The sequence below is a fragment of the Ctenopharyngodon idella genome, chromosome 7, assembly GCF_019924925.1.
Source record: "Ctenopharyngodon idella isolate HZGC_01 chromosome 7, HZGC01, whole genome shotgun sequence".
Lineage (NCBI taxonomy): Eukaryota > Metazoa > Chordata > Actinopteri > Cypriniformes > Xenocyprididae > Ctenopharyngodon > Ctenopharyngodon idella.
Genome location: NC_067226.1, coordinates 13015210 through 13035000, shown reverse-complemented (window position 1 = coordinate 13035000; position 19791 = coordinate 13015210). Strand labels below are relative to the sequence as shown.

The 19791-nt window shown below is 37.7% G+C and overlaps 1 protein-coding gene across 5 annotated transcripts in view; it reads right to left on the bottom strand.

The window, feature by feature from the left end:
- The window catches only part of sorcs2 (sortilin-related VPS10 domain containing receptor 2), a 188057-nt gene that overhangs the window by 23205 nt on the left and 145061 nt on the right, over positions 1-19791 (bottom strand). For all 5 annotated transcript variants that reach the window (XM_051901010.1, XM_051901009.1, XM_051901006.1 and 2 more), the window contains 5 exons: positions 7923-8087; positions 6971-7044; positions 4120-4184; positions 2764-2882; positions 1048-1137 (listed from right to left, as the gene is read on the bottom strand). In XM_051901010.1, the coding sequence (XP_051756970.1) occupies positions 1048-1137; positions 2764-2882; positions 4120-4184; positions 6971-7044; positions 7923-8087 (513 nt within the window). The remainder of the gene's footprint in view (positions 1-1047; positions 1138-2763; positions 2883-4119; positions 4185-6970; positions 7045-7922; positions 8088-19791) is intronic.

Here is a 19791-nt window from a genome sequence, read left to right as displayed (position 1 = left end):
AAACCCACATCTGGGTTGTAATGGTGTAGTGTTTCAGTGCTAGACAGCAACTGTGCTCTTCAGTTCATACATATTGTCGCAATACGTCATAGTCACTCTATGGCTTTAAAGTGAAATCCTCAACAGCTGCAGTTGATAAAAGAACAATAACTAACTTCAAACAGTAATTCACATTTAGTACACAGTTCATGACATAAACATTAGTAACTTCAAGAACACAACTATACACATACATGATACTGCTGCACTATATGTTAGTGAAAATGTAAGTAAGTGAAATTCAAGAAGCATTTCTATAAATAAATCTTGGGATATTTGACATTTATACAACAGTTTCATGGTTTGTTTCACTCTGCTTGTCTGTGATTGCTAGTTCTAGATATGCTGTCAGTCTGTGCATTAGTAGTGGATTATTTTTGCAGGTTACATCAGTACACCAGTAGGTGGCGACAAGTGACCATTTTTATGATGGAGTCATTGAATCAAACATTCAACTGAATTGTTTAAACTCTCTGATTCATTAAGCAATGAATCAACTGACTGTTTTTATGAGTCAGCCATTGAATCATTTACTCAACCAATTAGTTCAAAAACACTGATTCAATCAGTAACGAAACACCCCTGTTGTGTGCTATTTGCAGATGCAGCTGTGTCTAAAATATTACTCAAAAGGTACTTAATATTAACTTCTTGTTTATTGAACTGCTGTATAAAAGCAATATCACACTTGGAATCATGCTGCTGGTGTTAAATCAAAAAAAATATGATGCATTAGCTTGAATGAGAATAAGTAGTAAAAAGTCCAACTAAATTTTAACGAACAATAAGGAGACACAATTATATTAGTATATATTAAATGCCTAATCACTTTGCATCTGCACAGTATGATCAGCACAAAAAGTGTTTGATAGACTATAATTCTGAAGTCAAAAGTTTTTTTTCGTCTTAAACATACGATAAATATTTTTGTAAATATAACCCAAAACTGCACAAGGGATTTCAAAGTAAATATTGTTCATTTAACAGGCACATTTTTGAGGACTGTACCTTCGGAAGGGCGTATTTAGGGAATCTCATTTGAACAAATTCATTCCTCCGGTATGAGACATAATACTTGGTGCGATTTCCTGTAGTTACCTAAAAAAGAAAAGAAAGACAGTGTGTTTATTTTGTTTACCAATGCAGTTTTTATTTCACTATCCCAATGGTGGAGTCGTGTCTTCACGGTCAGCAATTTTGAGACAAACCACTCTTTCTTTTCTATTCATCCTTTTCAGTCTGAATTCACACTGTCGATTTTACCTCGCTGGTATTATCCCAATAGATTCAATCTCTACTAGCACTAGTCTGTTGGTTCCTTGTACAAACTCTTCACATGTTCACATGAACTGTGTCCAGTCTGCATCAGCGTGCCTCTGACCGAACACAAACATTTAACACACTGTAGTCCTGTTTCTCAAGGGCATTATCTGAATTCCTTTTCAACAGCTGCAATCCCTTCAAAAAGCAACTGAACAGGTGAAAGGGGGTGGGGGAGTGAGAGAAATTAATACAAAACAAGAGCAAATGTCCTTGAGTTACTGTCTAATTATAAAAGATCAGAAAAAGTAATTAAATATAGAAAAAAAAAAAAAAGAACAGAAAGAAGATAAAAAGAGGGGAAAAAAACAGAAAAGAGGAAAAAGCAATACTGTATGTCAAAATGAAGTATGTGAGACCAAAATTATTGCCAATCTTGTGGACACTGCATATTAGCTTGTCATATACAGGATTAACAATAATTTTGGTGTATGTGTCCTCACAAACAATGTCTAGACAAATCTGATTAATCAATTCTTGAATCACATCTAAACTTAATAGAGTGTATTGTTCACTTCAGCACTCTAATAGTGAGAAATTTTCCTCAAAAGCAAAATGAAAGCCTGAAAAACTCCCAGCAATTGAAATGCTATAGTTGTAGCTGCATTTGCTTTAGAGATGAGAGACTTCATCAGTCTTTACATGTGAAAATAGACTGCTATGCTGTTGAGAAAAAAGCCCAGCTTTGCACTTCTGAAAACATTCACTGATCCGTGAATTGCCCATGATGTCTAGCACTTATCAGTTCTCTCAATATCAGCCAAAGGGACAAGGTTAATCGATGGTCATGCTTTTAATGTTGGTTAAACACCAAGAGTCCTGCAGTATATCTATATTATATATATATAAATAAATATATATGCCAGATTTTTTATTCTGATTGGTCAATCATGACATACTGCAGTCAGTTATTTTATTAAAAATAACTAAATCCGTTTATTTATATGGCAAGCAGTTGTGTAATAAGTGGCATAATGTGCATTCAAAAGGTCATTTTCACACAAAAAAATCTATTTTAGTGTAATATAAAACCTTGACCAGGGTTTATTTTGCCTAGCTAAAAGTATCTCTTACATGTGTGATTATAATGTTACAAAAAAATATATTACAAATAAAGGATTTTCCTCTGAATTTTGAGTTTGTTTATTTATTAAAGAATCCACAATAAATAATTTAACAAAGACATTTAGCATCACAAATTTTTTGCAACACTGATAATAAGAAATGCTACTTGAGCAGCATAGCAGCATATTAGAATGATTTCTGAAGGATCATGTGACACTGAAGACGAGAGTAATGGCTGCTTTAATACAACTTTGCCATCACAGTAATCAATTACATTTTAGAATATATTCAAATAGAAAACAGATATCTTAAATAGCATCATAATTAACATCATTTTACCTTTACAAATATGTATTCATCTTGCACTGAGAGGGAATTGTGGTCAATCTTCCCCAAGAACTGTGCTGTCACCATTTTATCAGAGCAGTTTTGGATGAGACATGTCACATAAAGGTATCCTGGTGAAAGACAGAAGCACACACCCACACAAAGGGTTAGAGGAAATTGAAGGTAAAAATATGACTCTAAAAAGTTGGAAAGGACTTTCATTTCTATGTCTGCTCATGTGGCTTTTGTAAGTGAGTGTCTGGGTTTTATTCCAGAGGTAAATGGAGCAAAAGATATCTGCAAAAAGAGCTTTTAACAAAATTAGCTAAAGCCTCACGGTACAGATTGCTTTGCTCCAGAATGGCAGGAAATTAATTATGAGGAAAACAGTGCCGAGGTGCCCTGTTGACGTGGACTTTCTGTTATAATCTCACACAATAGCTGGCTCAGCAACCTCTACAAAACACACACACACACACACACACACACACACACACACACACACACACACACACACGCACACACATGCATGTATCAATTCTCTGAACATGCATAAAAATGACAACTAATTGAGAATACATGCTCCAAAAATCACGGCCAAAGGTTTAAAAAGGTCAAAGGTCAAATTGGAGAACTTAAATACTATTCTCATAATGTTGTTTCCTCTCATTCTCAGTGTTTTTATTTTTTGTTATTATTTTTAGGCAAACAACTGGACAGACTACTTCATTGACGAGGACGAATGGTTAATCAAAGCAGTACAGCAGAGAAATTCATTAAAAAGCAATTAGAATGGCTGAACGCTTTTCTTCTGTCTTCTGACACACAAGGTCAGATGTGTCTACACACACACACCACACACACACAAACACACAGACACACACACGGAGCAACTTATGAGAGGTTAAAAGAGCCACTAAGCTAAAGCAAATACACTTGAGGTCTGCATCTTTCTTTGTGACACAAACCCAACCAAATATAAAGAAATGAAAGTTCATTTATCAGGAGAAGGGCTGGATGTATGTGTCCAGTGTGATCTTTTAGACTGGTTAAACACAACTCTCACTTCCCTTAGGGTTTGAGTGTATGTGTTTGTATGTGGCTGTCAGTGTTTAACCTTCACTGGCTAGAGTGTGATGAAGCTCTGTGCAACAGTTTGCATCTGTACGGCTGGTCTCTTTTAATACACACGAACACACAAGCCTCACAAAACAGCTCAGCCAGGAGGAATTCACTGAAAGAGATTTGTGTGAATGAGGAAAAACTAAAGCCTCAAAACATCCCATCTGCCTTCTTTCTTAGTGGTTTGTTACGGTATGTAGAATTGAATCAAAATGCACTGTTCTATAAACACATGCGCTCCCTTACCACCGCTGATGTCTTGAATCTCCATATGAACCAAATCAGGATCCACATCCATCCCCGTCACAGCCCTTAAACAAAGCATACAGTTAGTAACACTCTGAGAGGATCAAACAAGACTGATTCACACACAGAAAGACACCTTAAAGGGATAGTTCAGCCCAGAATTTTAATTCTGTCATCATTTACCTTTTGCTATCCATAGGAAAACAGTCATAAATCATAGTGTGTAAATGATGCCAGGATGAATGCAATTTTTGGGTGAACTAACCCTCCTCACCCATACAGACACACACACACAAAGTTCTTGGTTTGAAGGAATGCAGACAGCTCACTGTCATTAGTCCAGCTGTGTTAAAGACAATTGTTTGGAGGTTAACTTACAAGTGTTTAAACAAGAAGAATAAGCCTTTTAGGAGTGTGTGTGTTAATTTATGATTTTGTTTTACTCTATTCTATGCACTTCCACGTTCGTCATTGCGTCATGCTTCGGGTCAGGGGTTATTCTTCTGCCGCAAATCGATGCGTATGGCAGTCTGAAGGAAGCTAGTTATTAGAGTTTTAAATATGGATATTTTTCTTACAAAAACCCATTGCTTCACTTCAGAAGGCCTTTATTAATCCACTGGAGCTGATATGGATTATATTTATGATGGATGGATGCAAAGCTCCCATTCACTGCCATTATAAAGCTTGGGAGAGCCTGGATATTTTTAAATATATCTCCGATTGTGTTTGTCTGAAAGAAAATAGTCATATACACCTAGGATGGCTTGAGGGTAAGTAAATCATGGGCTAATTTTCATTTTTGGGTGAACTATCCCTTTAAGGTTTGGGTTTAGGTTAGGGTTCGGTATTTGTTTCCGTGTTGTGTAGATAATCAGGACTGTGAGGGACATGACCAGTGAAATATTTTCAATTGGTTGCTGGGCGGGGTTTGTGCATAAAGGGTTAATTTACACAAAAATTAAAAGAATGTCATCATTTACTCACCCTCATGTCGTTCCAAACCTTTAAGACTTTTGTTCATCTTCGAAATACAAATAAAGATATTTTTAAATTAAATCTGAGAGATTTCTGTCTCTCCATTGATAGTCCGTACTTGCTTGACGCACGAGAACAAACCTCATTGGTTCTTCCGGACACTCAAATGTGCTGCCTAACACACAAGAATGAACCTCAATGGTTCTTGCACGTCAAGCAAACATGATTGAGCTTCTGTTTACCACAACTGACGTATTAAAGGTTTATATGTGAATAAAAGCCTAAATTCAATCTGTCATACAAAGCGATCGAGTCTCTTTAGAAAATTTGGACTAAACCACTCAATTCATATGGATTAGTTTTACAATGTCTTTATGAACTTTTTGAAGTGTCAAAGTGGTAGTTGTGTAGACTGTCAATGGAGGGTCAGAAAGCTCTCAGATTTCATTAAAAATATCTTCATTTGTGTTTTATGAACAAAAGTCTTACGGGTTTGGAATGACATTTTGAGTAAACAAACCCTTTAACTGGTTTGGGGGGGGAGAGTCCCGCATGTTCAAAAGTGCTTTTTTCAGCATTACAGATGGAAATTAATGTTCTAAATCCGTCTAATATTTCTAATGTGGTAAAGTTTACAACATAAAAATATTTACAGCAGCATAATGTCTACATAATCTTGCTCCACATTGATTTATGGCAGATTACTTAACCACCATGTCTCAACATTACATAATGAGTCACAATGAGCTCAAGACTCTTCTTCTGACCACACGATACAGACCACCCTCCCAGACAGCATCCCTGTCCATTAAAGCCACACTGATTTATGCCCTCTCCTCTCCAGACCTCCCCTTCTGTTGTTTTATGAGCGAGGCAGCAGACGGGGAGGACAAGAGAGCCGCAACCCTCACTATGAACTGATTCTGTCGCGTCTTCTGAGGCAATTCTCTAAGATGTTTTAAAGAGGTTTGGAGACAGCAGAGAGGGAAGGGGTACGACCCTTATCAAACCCCCTGCTGCTGAGGAATAGAGTAAAAACAGCTTCAGATTTACAGTGTCATTGTAAAACCTCCAGCCAAATAAAACATGCTGGATGGGGTTTATTATGGCAGATGCTGACAGGGAGCTGACTTTTTCATCTTTTATCACTATCAACCACACACAAACTATACAGAGCTGTGTAAGTGAATCTGGTAAAGTGCGCTGGGAGGATGACACACAAGCAGGAAAGAGCGAAAGATCAGGAAGGAGAGATCAAAAAAGAGAAAGAGAGGGTCAGACAGTTGGGGTGGAGAAATAAATCACTTCTGTCCAGGATTTCAATCCCAGCTGTGGTTGCAGTGAACCATAACCAAGGAGTGAAGGAATGGAAAATAAAAAGGGTTTGAAATTCCACTAAGAAGGTGGAAGAAGAGAAAGAGGGAATGGAGGGGGAAAAAGATTAAAGAGAAAGTCTTAGAGGGCAAGGTAAAGTGTAATAAAGTAAACCAGTGCTGACACCCAGAAAGACCTTTCTTTCTTCTGTGAAATACACAAGTTATTTATAGCAGAATGTCCAAGCTGCTCTTTTCCGTACAATGAAAGTAAATGGTGATCACAGTCATCAAGCAATATTTTCAGTGAATAACAGCTTATATTTTAAACTGTTCCCTATATGGAGTCAGAAATCATACAGACCATGTATGTGTTTACAATGTTTTTGTGGTGCTTTTGGAGCTTTACGGCCACTGATCCCCATTGTATGGAAGACATCAGTTCAGACATTCTGCTAAACATCTGATTTGAGGTTCCACAAAATAAAGTTATACAGGTTTGAAACAACACGAGGTTCCATTTAAGTAGTGTAGAGTGTTTTTTAGAAAAAAAAAGTCACCAGAAAACTCTGTCTTTAGTAACACGCTCCTGCAGCAGAGTCCATTTGTGACCCATATCCGTGGAGATGTACAGCTGAAAAACAGAGAAAGACAAATAAATCACAAGTTATATCATTGATTTTTAGGCTGGATTAGATTAAAGCACACTTTGCAAATTCTCAGGATCATGATAATTAGATGAGCGATTCATTGTATACTGTACATAACGATCAGGTTGTGGGAAACTGTCCATATATAGCAATTAAAATCACAAACGTTGAGTGTGTTTGTGTGCGTGAATTTGTTTTCAATTGATCATCTCTATAATGAGATTATATTGATCACCACTTGCATGGAAAATACACACCAAACTGCTCCATAACAACACAAACAAACAAACACAGACTCACGGCCAAAACAACCAACCCGCCATGTGCTTTTTCATTGTCTTTTCTGTTTAATCTCAGAGATGATAAATGCAGCATGTTGCACACAGCGTCTAGGGGTTTTAGCAATTCATCAACTGCACATAAACACACACACACACACACACACACACACAGTTCTTGCCTCGTTGCTCACCCAGCCGTTAACAATGTAAACATGCTCTTTAGCGAGAGACAACCATGGCCTGAAGGCCAAGCAGTGCTGCTCATAACTCTAATAATGAGGATGCCAATATGCTGGAGAGCAAAAAGCATTACCATAAACAAAGCTGGGTGAAAAATATGTTGAGAACAGTTGGTCAAGTCAACCAGCCGAGACCTAAATCATTAATACTGAAACAGCCACAAAGACTAATTCAGGCAGTTAAGCCTGACAAGAAAAGCTACAAACATGCAGCTGGAATTAAAACATATTACGGTCTTGTGAGTGACTGGTTTGAAGCTGCCAAAAAACACTGACTTCAATTGGTGTCATTATAGTCATTTACTGTGTTAATCTGTGTTGGCCAACACTTTCATGACTGACCTTCGCCTCCTTGCTGTAAGCCAACAGTTTGTCTTCCTCAGATGGATGGAAGAGGAGTGTTTCCACGGTGAAGGAGACAGGCTGCCGTTGAAAGGATGCACCCTCATCTGTGCTGATGAAGAGCATCTGGTCACGTTCATTGATGCTGGAGCTCACTAAGATCACCTACAAAAAATACAATGTCTTTAGTGACTACATGTCAACAGATTTGTCTGAAGTATGAAGTATGCGATATTATACTGACACAATGAATTTAACCAAAGTGAGGCCTTTAATCACTTCTTAAAGTGCATTAATGTGTTCCTTTATTTATTTTGCTCAACGCATATAGCCTAAGACAAAACATATAGGCTACAAATAAAAGATAAACAGGAGACACAATATAAGTCAGTCTCTTAGTCAGAAAAACTAGCCTAGCATTTGAAATGATTGCTCCTGAAATAATGCCCCTGAATGACCCAGAGTTGTGTGTATCACAGAACTGCCTGAACTTTTTTGTATGCTGTAGTTCCTTTAACAACCTTTGAGTGGTGCTGTTGTTCAAACAACTGTGCAGTGAAGCGTCTCTAACAGGAGGCAAGTTCACTACCTGCTACCAGTACAGAAAAACAAGCTGGAATCCTCATGGGGACTGCCAAACAGAGAGACCCTCAAAGGGATCTCTGTGAAACAAGTTATCCATCCCAAAACAAAGACTGGGGAAAAAAAGGAAAGAATCTCCTCTCTGTAAAACGTCCCTCTTAAAGCAATAACTCGTAGCATTTAGCACAGAGCCTCCTTTGTGGTCTGTGGATAAAAGCCATTAAACAACATCCTGCGCCTGTCCCAGAAGAGTACGATGAGCTGGCAGGACTGGAAGAGGCTACAGTGGCCGGTACAATAACATGGGGCAGAATGTGGTGGTCAATAGCACTTTAAAAGCGTAATCACTAGTCTGCAATGATGTCTGACTGGTTCTTTGCAATGAGGTTTTAGTCAATGTCTGTAGGTCATGTAATCGGTTACAATATAATCTACTTAAATATCCTCTCTAACAATATTCAAGTTACATAGTGTCATTTAGAATAAAGCTCTGTATGTCCATTTATGATTGGATGAAAGACTCTGTGGACAGCTTGGAGGATTTACCCGATTAAAAAATAGTCCTGCTTGTCTCAACATTGCTCTGAAAGTGCCATGTTCAGATGCTTTACCTACGAAACCATGTGATTGTTTTGACCTAATTACTCATGCTAATGAACAGCAGTAATATTCATCACGTGACAAAGCTCTGAACGAGTCGCTAATTCAAATATTCCTCTGAGTCTTTCCGTGCAGTGGAACTCTGTAAACAGAACAGCCAGCGAAAGGGACAAACATGTCTGTGTGTACATGTGTGTGTAACTGCTTTTACTCAATGCAGCTCGACTAATTTTGCTTTCCACCCAATTTCATATGCAAATTGGAAGTTTTTATATCTAGTCTGTGCTGAGTGGGAAAATGAGAAGCATAGAGAGATGAAGAGGGGGAGAGAGAAAGGTCTGTTCTGTGCACCTGAGCTCAGCCACTGAAACAAAAGACAAACTTGAAGAAAACTGACTGCGGCAACAGCAAATTTTCAATACTCAACCACACAAAGCCGAGGGGAGAATTGTGGAGTGCTGTTTGAATGCTGAAAGCTTCTCCTGAAACAACAAAGACTTGCTCAGCTTTGCATTCCAGCTTAGCTGTACCTGATGCACCTCTCAGAGAAAGAAAGTGAGATAGGATTTTCCTAGAAGAGATGGGGTCAAATGTCAGTGGCACAGATTAAAGGAAGATCACAATTCTGTCATCATTTAATCTACCTCAAGTTGTTCTAAACATAAACTTGTATTGTATTTACAAATCTGCCTAATGCTCAAGTTTAACTCACTGACTGAATCAATTCTCAGTGTTTTGTGTTTTTTTTTTTAAGTTAACAGCTCACTGTAATAAATATTAACATAAAGGGATAGTTCACCCAAAATTGAAATGACATAATTTACTCCCCCTCATGTGGTTCCAAACCTGTATGACTTATTTTGAAGAATGTTGGTAACCAAACCGTTTTGGTGACCTCTTACTTCCACTCTTTGACCCAAAAATAATGAGACATTTCTCAAAATATCTTTATTTATTTTTCATAGAAGAAAATAAGGCATACAAGTTTGGAACAACATGCCTAAGGCTTCATTTTTGAAACAATACATCCCGTTTGACATTTGAACTGGCTACTGCTAGGGGGTGGCCACCACTGACCTATGCTTGGCCGTTCCTTTGGCCACCCTGCTCACAATTGATGTTTCTCTTTTTTTTCTTGACAAGAATTGCGTTTATTTAGAAAAAGAACCATCTCTTTACGACCACAACAAGCATGAGATTTTTCAGGCGCACACTCCAACTTCACCTCAGTGCCAGGGGCAAGTCAATCGAGCGCGGAAAAGGTACAGGTGCCAAGAGAGCTTCAATAGATCAACAGTGAAAGGAGAAATGAAAGCTTTGGCGTAGGTTCTACCAGGAAGACTCTAATGCCACGTCATTCATTCATACTCATAGGTCTGGCCAATCACTGCTTTACACCTGGAGTATATAAGCACTGAACTCTCTGTTTCACGTTCGCAGTTGATGACCCTGACATTCCCCTCCATCCTCCCCCACCACCACCAGGTTGGCCCTGTCCATCCATCGGGGGTAGGCTCCGACCCTGCTTTCATCTTCAGGCAGGATCAGCCGAATCTGCATCCCCCAGGATTCGGAATAAGGACTAGGCCTACGCCAAAACACAACTAAACATGAATCATTGTCGCTCACTAACATCTGTTAATACATTATGGAATAAATACCAAGCAAATGTTCACCTGCCCTCTGAGTCTTTCTGGTAGAACAGAAGATATAAAAGGTTGTGAAAGAGTTATTACATCATGATTACATATGGAGGCGATTAAAGCAGCGTTTAAACATGCATGCGTGTATGTATTTGTTCCGCCCGTTTCACACTGCAAGCTTGAGCGGCACGTGAGCAGCATGTGAGCGTAACTATATCTTCACTGCAGCTGCAGACACGAGCGAATATCCACACTGGAAGCGTTTGTACAGCATCGCAGCACTTTTTGTGTGAAATCATATTTATTTTGTCCATCAGAAGTGTGCTTTCACTTTAATTGAGTGTCAGCAACGGAGCAAAAATAGACTCGGCGCCGAAACCCCCGCTTCACTGCTGCTATGCGACTCTCACGCTTGCGAAGTGAAACCGGTGTTATATGCGTCACATTTAAGAATATGCCTCTCAAATGTATGGACTAAAATACAGTCTACTGCTATGTGAGATCACAATTTAAGGCACAAATTTGATAAGTATTTTTTTTTAATCTGTAATTTATGGCACAATAAATGTGAGCACTGTGCATCTGTACTAGCAAATAGGCACCAATTTTGTGTTATTTGGTAAAGTACAATACAAATTATGAATGATAATGACATTTAAATGCATAAAAGAACTAATTTCACATTCTGGCATTTATGTGCTGCTGGCTTCTGCCCTTGTCATAGTCACATTCTTGCACATAGGAATTCAAAAGAAAACACCTTTTTTTTTCCATTTCAGTTTAGGTACAGGCTATGGAATAAATTTATTTTGACAACTAATAGAAACATTCAATGTTTACTTTTTCAGTTGCAAGTTTTTGAAATGGACCTTACAGTCTAACCCAGAATTGTTGAAGATTTCATTGATTATATAAAATTCAATGAAGGTTGAATAATCTTTGAACTATGTCATCTGCATGTCTTATCCATGAGGATGCAAAGATGGGAGAACAAACTACTGGGGGTTTTGAAAACCAGAACCAAGCTGACTGAGCAGTTGAACTTTAGCTATAGTATGAGGTTCTTTTCTATTTATATGCCTGAAGGTGAGGAAAAACACAAAAATAGTTAAATTCATTCAGTATTATATGATCTAATTCTTTACTATCTCAATTACATTAAAGTACAAATTAAGTTTATTCAGTTGTGTTGTAGGCACTAAAACAGTTCAGTATTTTAGTCAAACTTTTAATGTAGAAAAATGAAGATTTCTGGTTGCTGGCCCCTACCTGTCCACCCCTATGATAATATCCTGTCTTCGCCACTGTCTCAGATCATTATCTAGTCTCGGGTATACCCTGTTTAACCAAGGCTGCAAAACCAACCTCTTGTTACAAATATGGTAGAACTATCAATTCTACCACTTAAGATTGCTTTATAAATAATCTGCCTGATTTGTTTCAATTCCTTAGCATACCAGATAGCTTAGAAGAACTCGATGTTGCAGCAGAAACAATTGACTCTCTCTTTTCTATCACTTTAGACATGGTTGCTCCTTTGCGCTTAAAGAAGATTAAGGAAAACAGTCCAATGCCGTGGTATAACGAGCACACTCACACCCTGAAGCCCGGAAAATGGAGTACAGCTGAAAGAAAACAAAACTAGAGGTATTTTGCATTGCGTGAACAACCCTAGGTATTTATTTGATACAGTGGCTTAATTAACAAGAAATAAAGCTTCAACAAGTTTGGATGTTTCCAAACAGCACAGCAGTAATGACTTTATGAATTTTTTTCTTTGCAAGAGTGATCAGAAGAGAACCTCTTTTTAATATTATTAATTCATCATTGTCATTAGGATATGTCCCAAAAACTTTCAAGCTGGCTGTTATTACGCCTCTTATTAAAAAAAACACGACTTGATCCTTGAGAATTAGTTAACTACAGACCGACCTCGATATCTCCCTTTTCTGTCAAAAATACAAAGGCAGTATCCTCACAACTATGTTTCTTCTTAAAAAGAAATGGAATCTGCAAGGATTTCCAGTCAGAACCATATCATACTACTAAGACTGCTCTCGGAGTTACAAATGACTTATGTTGGCATTAGAATTGCACTGGCATGGTTCACATCACACTTATCTGACTGTTATCAATTTGTAGCAGTAAATGAAGAGGTATCATATCGATTACAAGTTCAGTGTGGAGTACCGCAAGGCTCAGTACAAGGACTGTTAAATTAAAACAAGTTTTAATTACTGGAGCAAACACCTTCGCACAATAACCTAGAATACTCTCTAACACTTGATAGCTGCTTCAAGTCTTCGTTGTCAGTTAGGAACCTGGGTGTGTTATTTGATAGAAATCTTTTATTTGAAAGCCACATTTCTGCTATTTGTAAAACTACATTTTTCCATCTTAAAAATATATCTAAATTACGATATAGGCTCTCAATGTCAGATGCAAAAAAGTTAGTTCATGGATTCATGACCTCAAGGCTAGATTATTGTAATGCTTTACTGAAATATTTTGAATGATACCAATCCACAGTCTTGACTTCTGACTTGTGATGTAGCCTGGAATTAAATCACACCAATTTGATTTGTTTGGCCAAAGGAGAACTGTTTCTGTCATCATTCTGTCACCTGATGGAGCTTGGGTTCCTTGCCACTGTTGCCTCTGTTTTACTTAGTTGGGGACAGTTAATATTCAACAATATTACTGATCTAACTGCACTGACACTATATGATGAGAACTGAACTGAGCTGGACCATGACATCACTGTTTTGTGCAGAGCTACCATTTGCAAATTAAGCAAAGGGTGAGTAAATAATTTATTTTTTGGTGAACTATCCCTTTAAGAAAGCTCCACTGCCAACAGGAAAGCTTGTGACATCACACAAACATACAGAGACTCTCCCTCTCTTTTTCTCCACATGTGGAATATGGAAATTTTCTCCCACACACATCAAACACTTTGAATAGATATTAAGCATCTATTATGTCTAGGTGATAGTGTGAAGGTGCAGAGGCCAGTGAAGAGACTCCCTTTTCAAGGGAGACAAAGGCAATGTGTGTTTGTCCCTGCTTGTGTGTGTGTGTGTGTGTGTGTGTGTGTGTGTGTGTGTGTGATCTTTCCACTGACCCTTCTCTAAATCCAGGTCTCACACAGGTAATTTGTCAGGAGCATGCTTGGGGTGAAAGCACTGTTATTAAGTCCCTCCTGCCTGTCATAATGGCTCAGCTCAGACTAAAGAACAGCCCACACATCAAACACCTACACCAGGGACGAAGACCCATGAAAACACTGAAGACAAAAGGAAAAAGGCATAACAATGCTCACACTGTGTGCATGATCACAGCTTTGTGCTTGAGGCTATATGTAACACACACACATATATATATATATATATATATACATACATATACACACACACACACACACAGTATCTCACAGAAGTGAGTACACCCCTCACATTTTTGTAAATATTTTATTATATCTTTTCATGTGACAACACTGAAGAAATGACACTTTGCTACTCAGTTTGTAAAGTAGTGAGTGCACAGCTTGTATAACAGTGTAAATTTGCTGTCCCCTCAAAATAACATGAGAGTGCCCAAAAGTGCATCTTAAAAATATAAATTCCTATTTTTTATGCTTTTCATCTGAACATCATATTGATAGTCTTTGATTGATGCATCAATTCATATCAATGTATCATTACACCCCAGTAATATACAGTTATAAGGAGTGGGATTTTAGACTGATGAGTTTTCATAGTGGGTGGAACAATGTAGCCTGACAATGCATAAATAGAAACCATGTGATCAACAAAATGTCCTGTTGCTTGCCTGGCCTTAGACTGAAACTGGTATTAAGGTCAAGTTTGATATGTAGATATGTTCATTTAAGGCTGTATACTCTTAACTACAGTACATCAAATTATACCAAAGTTTCTGAGGGACCAATATCTGAAAGAAAAGTAGGTCTTGGAAAGCACTTCCTGAAAAAAAGTGTCTCATCCTAAAGAGTTTTAGATCAAGATAATTTATCATACTTTAACTGTGAGAACAGTTCGCTGATATGATTATCAATATATATTGATATAGCATAGTCAGCAATACATCATATTGGTTTACTGTGGTGGGAAACAATCCCATTAGATAGAACTGACTTATTTTAGTCGTAATACGACCTGTAAAATAAAGTTATTTTTAGATATGTGATACCACAACAGTCTCTTCAAAATGAATCTTCATAAATAACCACTGATGTAGATCAGTGGAGATACTGTAGACAATCTTGGATGAATATAAACATACATGTAGTCCCTGAAAGGAACTTAGATCCCTTCTCTAAAAGCTAGAGAGATAAAGGTGAATTGGGGCATTTTGAAATTATGTAGGTAGATTAATGAATGCCAATGATATATGCCACTTAGAGTCAACAGTGGGATCAATCATTTCTGTCTCATTAATAAGCAAGAAGCCAGAACCTAAATTACACTGGATGATTCAGTGATCCCCCCTTTTAAATGCACAATATTCAAAACATACTGATATTATGGCCATTTAACTACAACAAGGGAACTAATCAATAAGGAACTTGTGGGAGTGAATTCTTAATTTATGGTCACGATTTCTTGTTCTTTCTTTTTCCTTCCATATGTCATGCGCAGAGCTATGTATTACTCTGTTATTGGGCATTGAAAATATAATAAAATTAAATACTAAAATAGATATGCAACAATATAACAGCTGAGTTCTGTGCACACATGGACCTGTTCATGCCCATGTGGACCTGCAATTTTAAAACTTTCTGTTATAACAAGTAGTGATGAGCAATCAGATAATCTCTATGACCCAATGGACCTATGTCTATCAAATAACAGTAGGAAGGACCCAATGTGGAAATTTCTCCATATGTAGCCACTGATTCCAAACAGTCTGTTTAGGTCAAAACGGCACAGATTCTCCACGGGGAAAGCTTAATCTCACTCCCCGTCTCTGCGGGGACTCTCTGATTCTGACTCCAGCGAGATCTGAGTGAGAAATCACAGCCTACCACTTTAAACATGCAAAAAGCGCCATCTGGGCTTTTGTCTCCGTTATGATAACAACATTACAGCAGCTTTGACTGAAGGATTTTAAAACAGCAGTTCATTTAAAAGCTGCTACTCTAAGCAGTCACTGTTCAAATGTGATATAAAGGTTTAGTCTTTCAATTTTAAATTAATTTTGGAATAATTTTACACACATAACTTACAAATAAATGAATAAATGTAGCAAGAGCCAAATGGAAAAGGGTAAAAAAAAAAATCCAATGCTTCTTAAAGCCTGAAATAAAAGTCAAAAAGTCATTTCAAGTCCATTATTAGGGATGGGAATTGTAAGGAATTTAATTATCTGGTTATGATTCCTCTTAGGAGTCCAGTTCTTCAATGGTTCCATTAAGGATATTTGGAAAAAATATGCAATTCTGCTGCCCACCGATGGAAGCATTTTGAAAACAATGAACAACAACAACAAAAATAGTAACATAATTCATTAACTCATTTATTTTTATAAAATACATTAAAGACTTCATTAAGGGAATTCAATTAATTGAGAAACTGCTCATTAGCATCTGTGATTCACTAAAAAGAACCTGCTCATAAGAATCCTTCTCTCTGCAACAGGGCTTCACTGATCGCGTTGTTTCGTGCTGAATAAGTAATACAAGGAACACGAAGAATGCATGTGCGAGAATGAAACGTCGTGAAAATCATTCTATTTTGATTAAAAGCCGCTCTTGGTTCCGAGTCCTACGCCATACACACTGAGGGCTCAGATAGAGATATGTAGGTAGAGATTATGACTTTGCCCTTTAGCAGATGATTTTCATTGTCAGCTACACTAATTACAGCAACAGTACTCCTGTAGCACCATGAGGCTAAGTGTCGTTTGCTCAAGGGCACGACTATAAAAGAACTGGGCTACTTGATCGCAAAAGGTCAACCCTACATGAGACTAGCCCTCTGTGACCATTTACCTACTATCAAAACTACTGCTAAGGTTTAAGTTAACATAAAACATTGCAGTGAATGAGATCAAGTTAACCTCATCCTGTACAACACAATTTTCATCATGAAATGTTTTACAACTTTTGCTGTGCTGCACTGATCTCAAAGGCATTAAGCAAATAGTTTAAGACCAGACTCCGTATGTCTTGGCAGAGAAGCACGCTAGCTAATATTTTTTGGACGGAACTGTGCATGCTCAAACCTTTCAGCATGTCTGATTGATTATCGTAAATGCAGGACTTGATTGTGGGGATTAAAAAGCAAACACAAACTTTGCCAGTAATATTCCTAGCACTCACCGTGGATGAAATCAAATGGCTGCACATTCACAGGTACATGTCTGAATAGCTGCACTTGTAATGTCATCGTCCATTAAGGATTGTGCTGCATGAGTAATTGTCATTTCAATTTGTTTGTCTGACAAAGATATTCAAAATGGCTTTGGATACAAATGCTTAATTCAGGTCTCAAAGGACAACATATGCATCCACATAATGATGAAATGGCTGCTGTTATTCGACTCTGATGATTCATGGATAAATGTGGCAGTTATTTTGGAGGCCACAGACTTGTGTAGTCACGGTCAATTTGAATCCTGATAGCTGCACACAGAGTACAGGGATAATACTGGGGTGGTAGAGAGTGAGTGAGAGAGTGAGAGAGAGTGAGAGAGAGAGAGAGAGAGAGAGAGAGAGAGAGAGAGAGAGAGAGAGAGAGAGAGAGAGAGAGAGAGAGATGAGTAAATAGAAGTTGGGGTAAATGAGTGGATGACCTTTCACTCTCACCAAAATGAAACAGAATGCTGTTTACTTGATGCATCAGCAAATCTCTATTTGGAAAAATGCTTTTCCATTTCATTTAGCTTTTATTGAACCATCATATTAAAACCTGAAAATGGTGAGATTATTTTGCTGTATTCCACTTCCAGACAGGACAATAATGAAAACAGAGAGGTTGAAGAAACATACATTTCCTGGGGTGGACAGAGAATGGAGGCAGAAAGCAAGAGAAAATGAGACTTTTTCCTCCTGTTGTATTATGTAAGCCAGAACAATGACTTAATAGAATCATTCATTCTGTGTCAGGGAGAGAAGACGTACAAAAAGTCAGCAAATATGACCCTAAAACAGAACAACGGAAATTAAACAGAAATGATCATAATTGCACCTTCCCTGTATCATTACTTTTGCACTTTTTTGGTTCTCATTTTAAGCAGGAGGGTGAGTGAGGACGAGAAGATGGAGAGTAGAGTTCAGAGCTCCTCTGAAAAAGAAAGCGAAGATGCAATTGAATGATTCACCCTGAGAGAGGAGGAAGCAGCTTCTGTGTTGGACTGCGAGTAGAATAACAGTCAAAAACGCATACTCAAAAACAGACAATGCTGAAAGTTAAACTAATGTGAGTGATGTTAACCAAACATGATTTGCAGTTAGAGCGAGTAAGAGGCAATAGAGACCTTAATTTCTGCCCCAAAAGTTCATCCCATTTCCTCTGAAAGCTGATCTAGTGTCAAAGGCCAGGTTACCCTGGTTACCATGTGGTCTCCGTGGAGACAGCTGTCCTCAGGCACACTTCAACAGTCAAGTGAGTGGGAGACGATCCAATTCAAACATTCTTGCTCATTTCCAAGGAGAGGAATAGGTGGAATAATTACCTATTGTGTCAATAATGGGGAATTTAGCTCACGTGGAAGCATCATTTGTCAGACTCTCGCTCCTCTCATTCATTCTCACTTGTCTTATTTATTTTTAACGTAAGTGTGTGTGGAGGGAAATCTGTTAGATGTTCTTGTATTTTCACAGCTGTAAATGGATTACCAGATGTCAATAGAAACAAGTGGGTAGAGGAACTTTTGCCAATGTCTGGAAGAGGTGACCAAGAGGACGAGAGAAGCAGAGTAAGACACACAGGCAGATAGAGAGAAAGAGTCCTAGGAGAGAGGTATTTTTCCACACATGTGGATATAAGGATATTACATGCAATTGCAGAGCACACACATGGTGCTGTTAAGGCAAGTCAATTACGAAGAATTCTGCTTTCCAATCTTGAATTGCACATAAGAACATCTATTAGTTGTATGAATAACAAAGTGCTGTTATTTCATGACAGTATGGAGTGACCCAGTTAAGAGAAAACATCTAGATGATTTATAAAATAAAAAAGGAGGTGGGGCCAAAATGTGAATATTTAGTAAAATCCAGTGCATTTGTTGATTCAATAAAATAAAGTAACTTAAGTGTAAATTAACCGATTAATTTATATTTTGGACCTTTGCATCTGCTAAAACATATGAAAATAGTCAAACAAGTAAACAAATACATAAGGGAAAAAAGTCAAACACTCAGATTTGAAAAAGGTGAAATGCACAGATAATTTAGTTTTGGATACCATTTGACGAAAAAAATAAATAAATAAAATTTCTTTCATATTTTATAGAAGAAAGAAAATCATACAGGTTTGGATTAACATGAGGGTAAGTAAATGACAGAATTTTCAGTTTTTGATGAACTTTAATCCCTATAAGGATCACACTGTTTTGTGACATGCTCTTTTACAACAACACAATGGTTTGATTGCTCATGACATGATGAAAATGGCCCACAATAGGGTGATAGTTTCTGTCAATAGCCATCATAAGCCATGACAGTAAAAACACCTATTACCCAGCACACCGTGAGCAGACGACAGAGCAAGACTGAAGCAGTTTACTGTCTATTTGACAGAGAAAGATCGGTATATAAATAGTGCCCCTGGGGACACAACATAACAGCATTGCTCAAATACTAAGTGCTAAACCACTAGCAGTAATGTAATATGCAATTGGTTTGGCTTCCACCGGAAAAATCTAAATGGAAACTGAGATAAAAATTTGCATGCAGCAACATTTCATTTCTGTTAATGTTGGTGCATGTCATCTTTGGTTTGCTTCACTAACGATATTATGCAGTGAACCACAACACCAACGTATATTTTACAGAAGAGAGCAGGGAATCAATCAGTCAA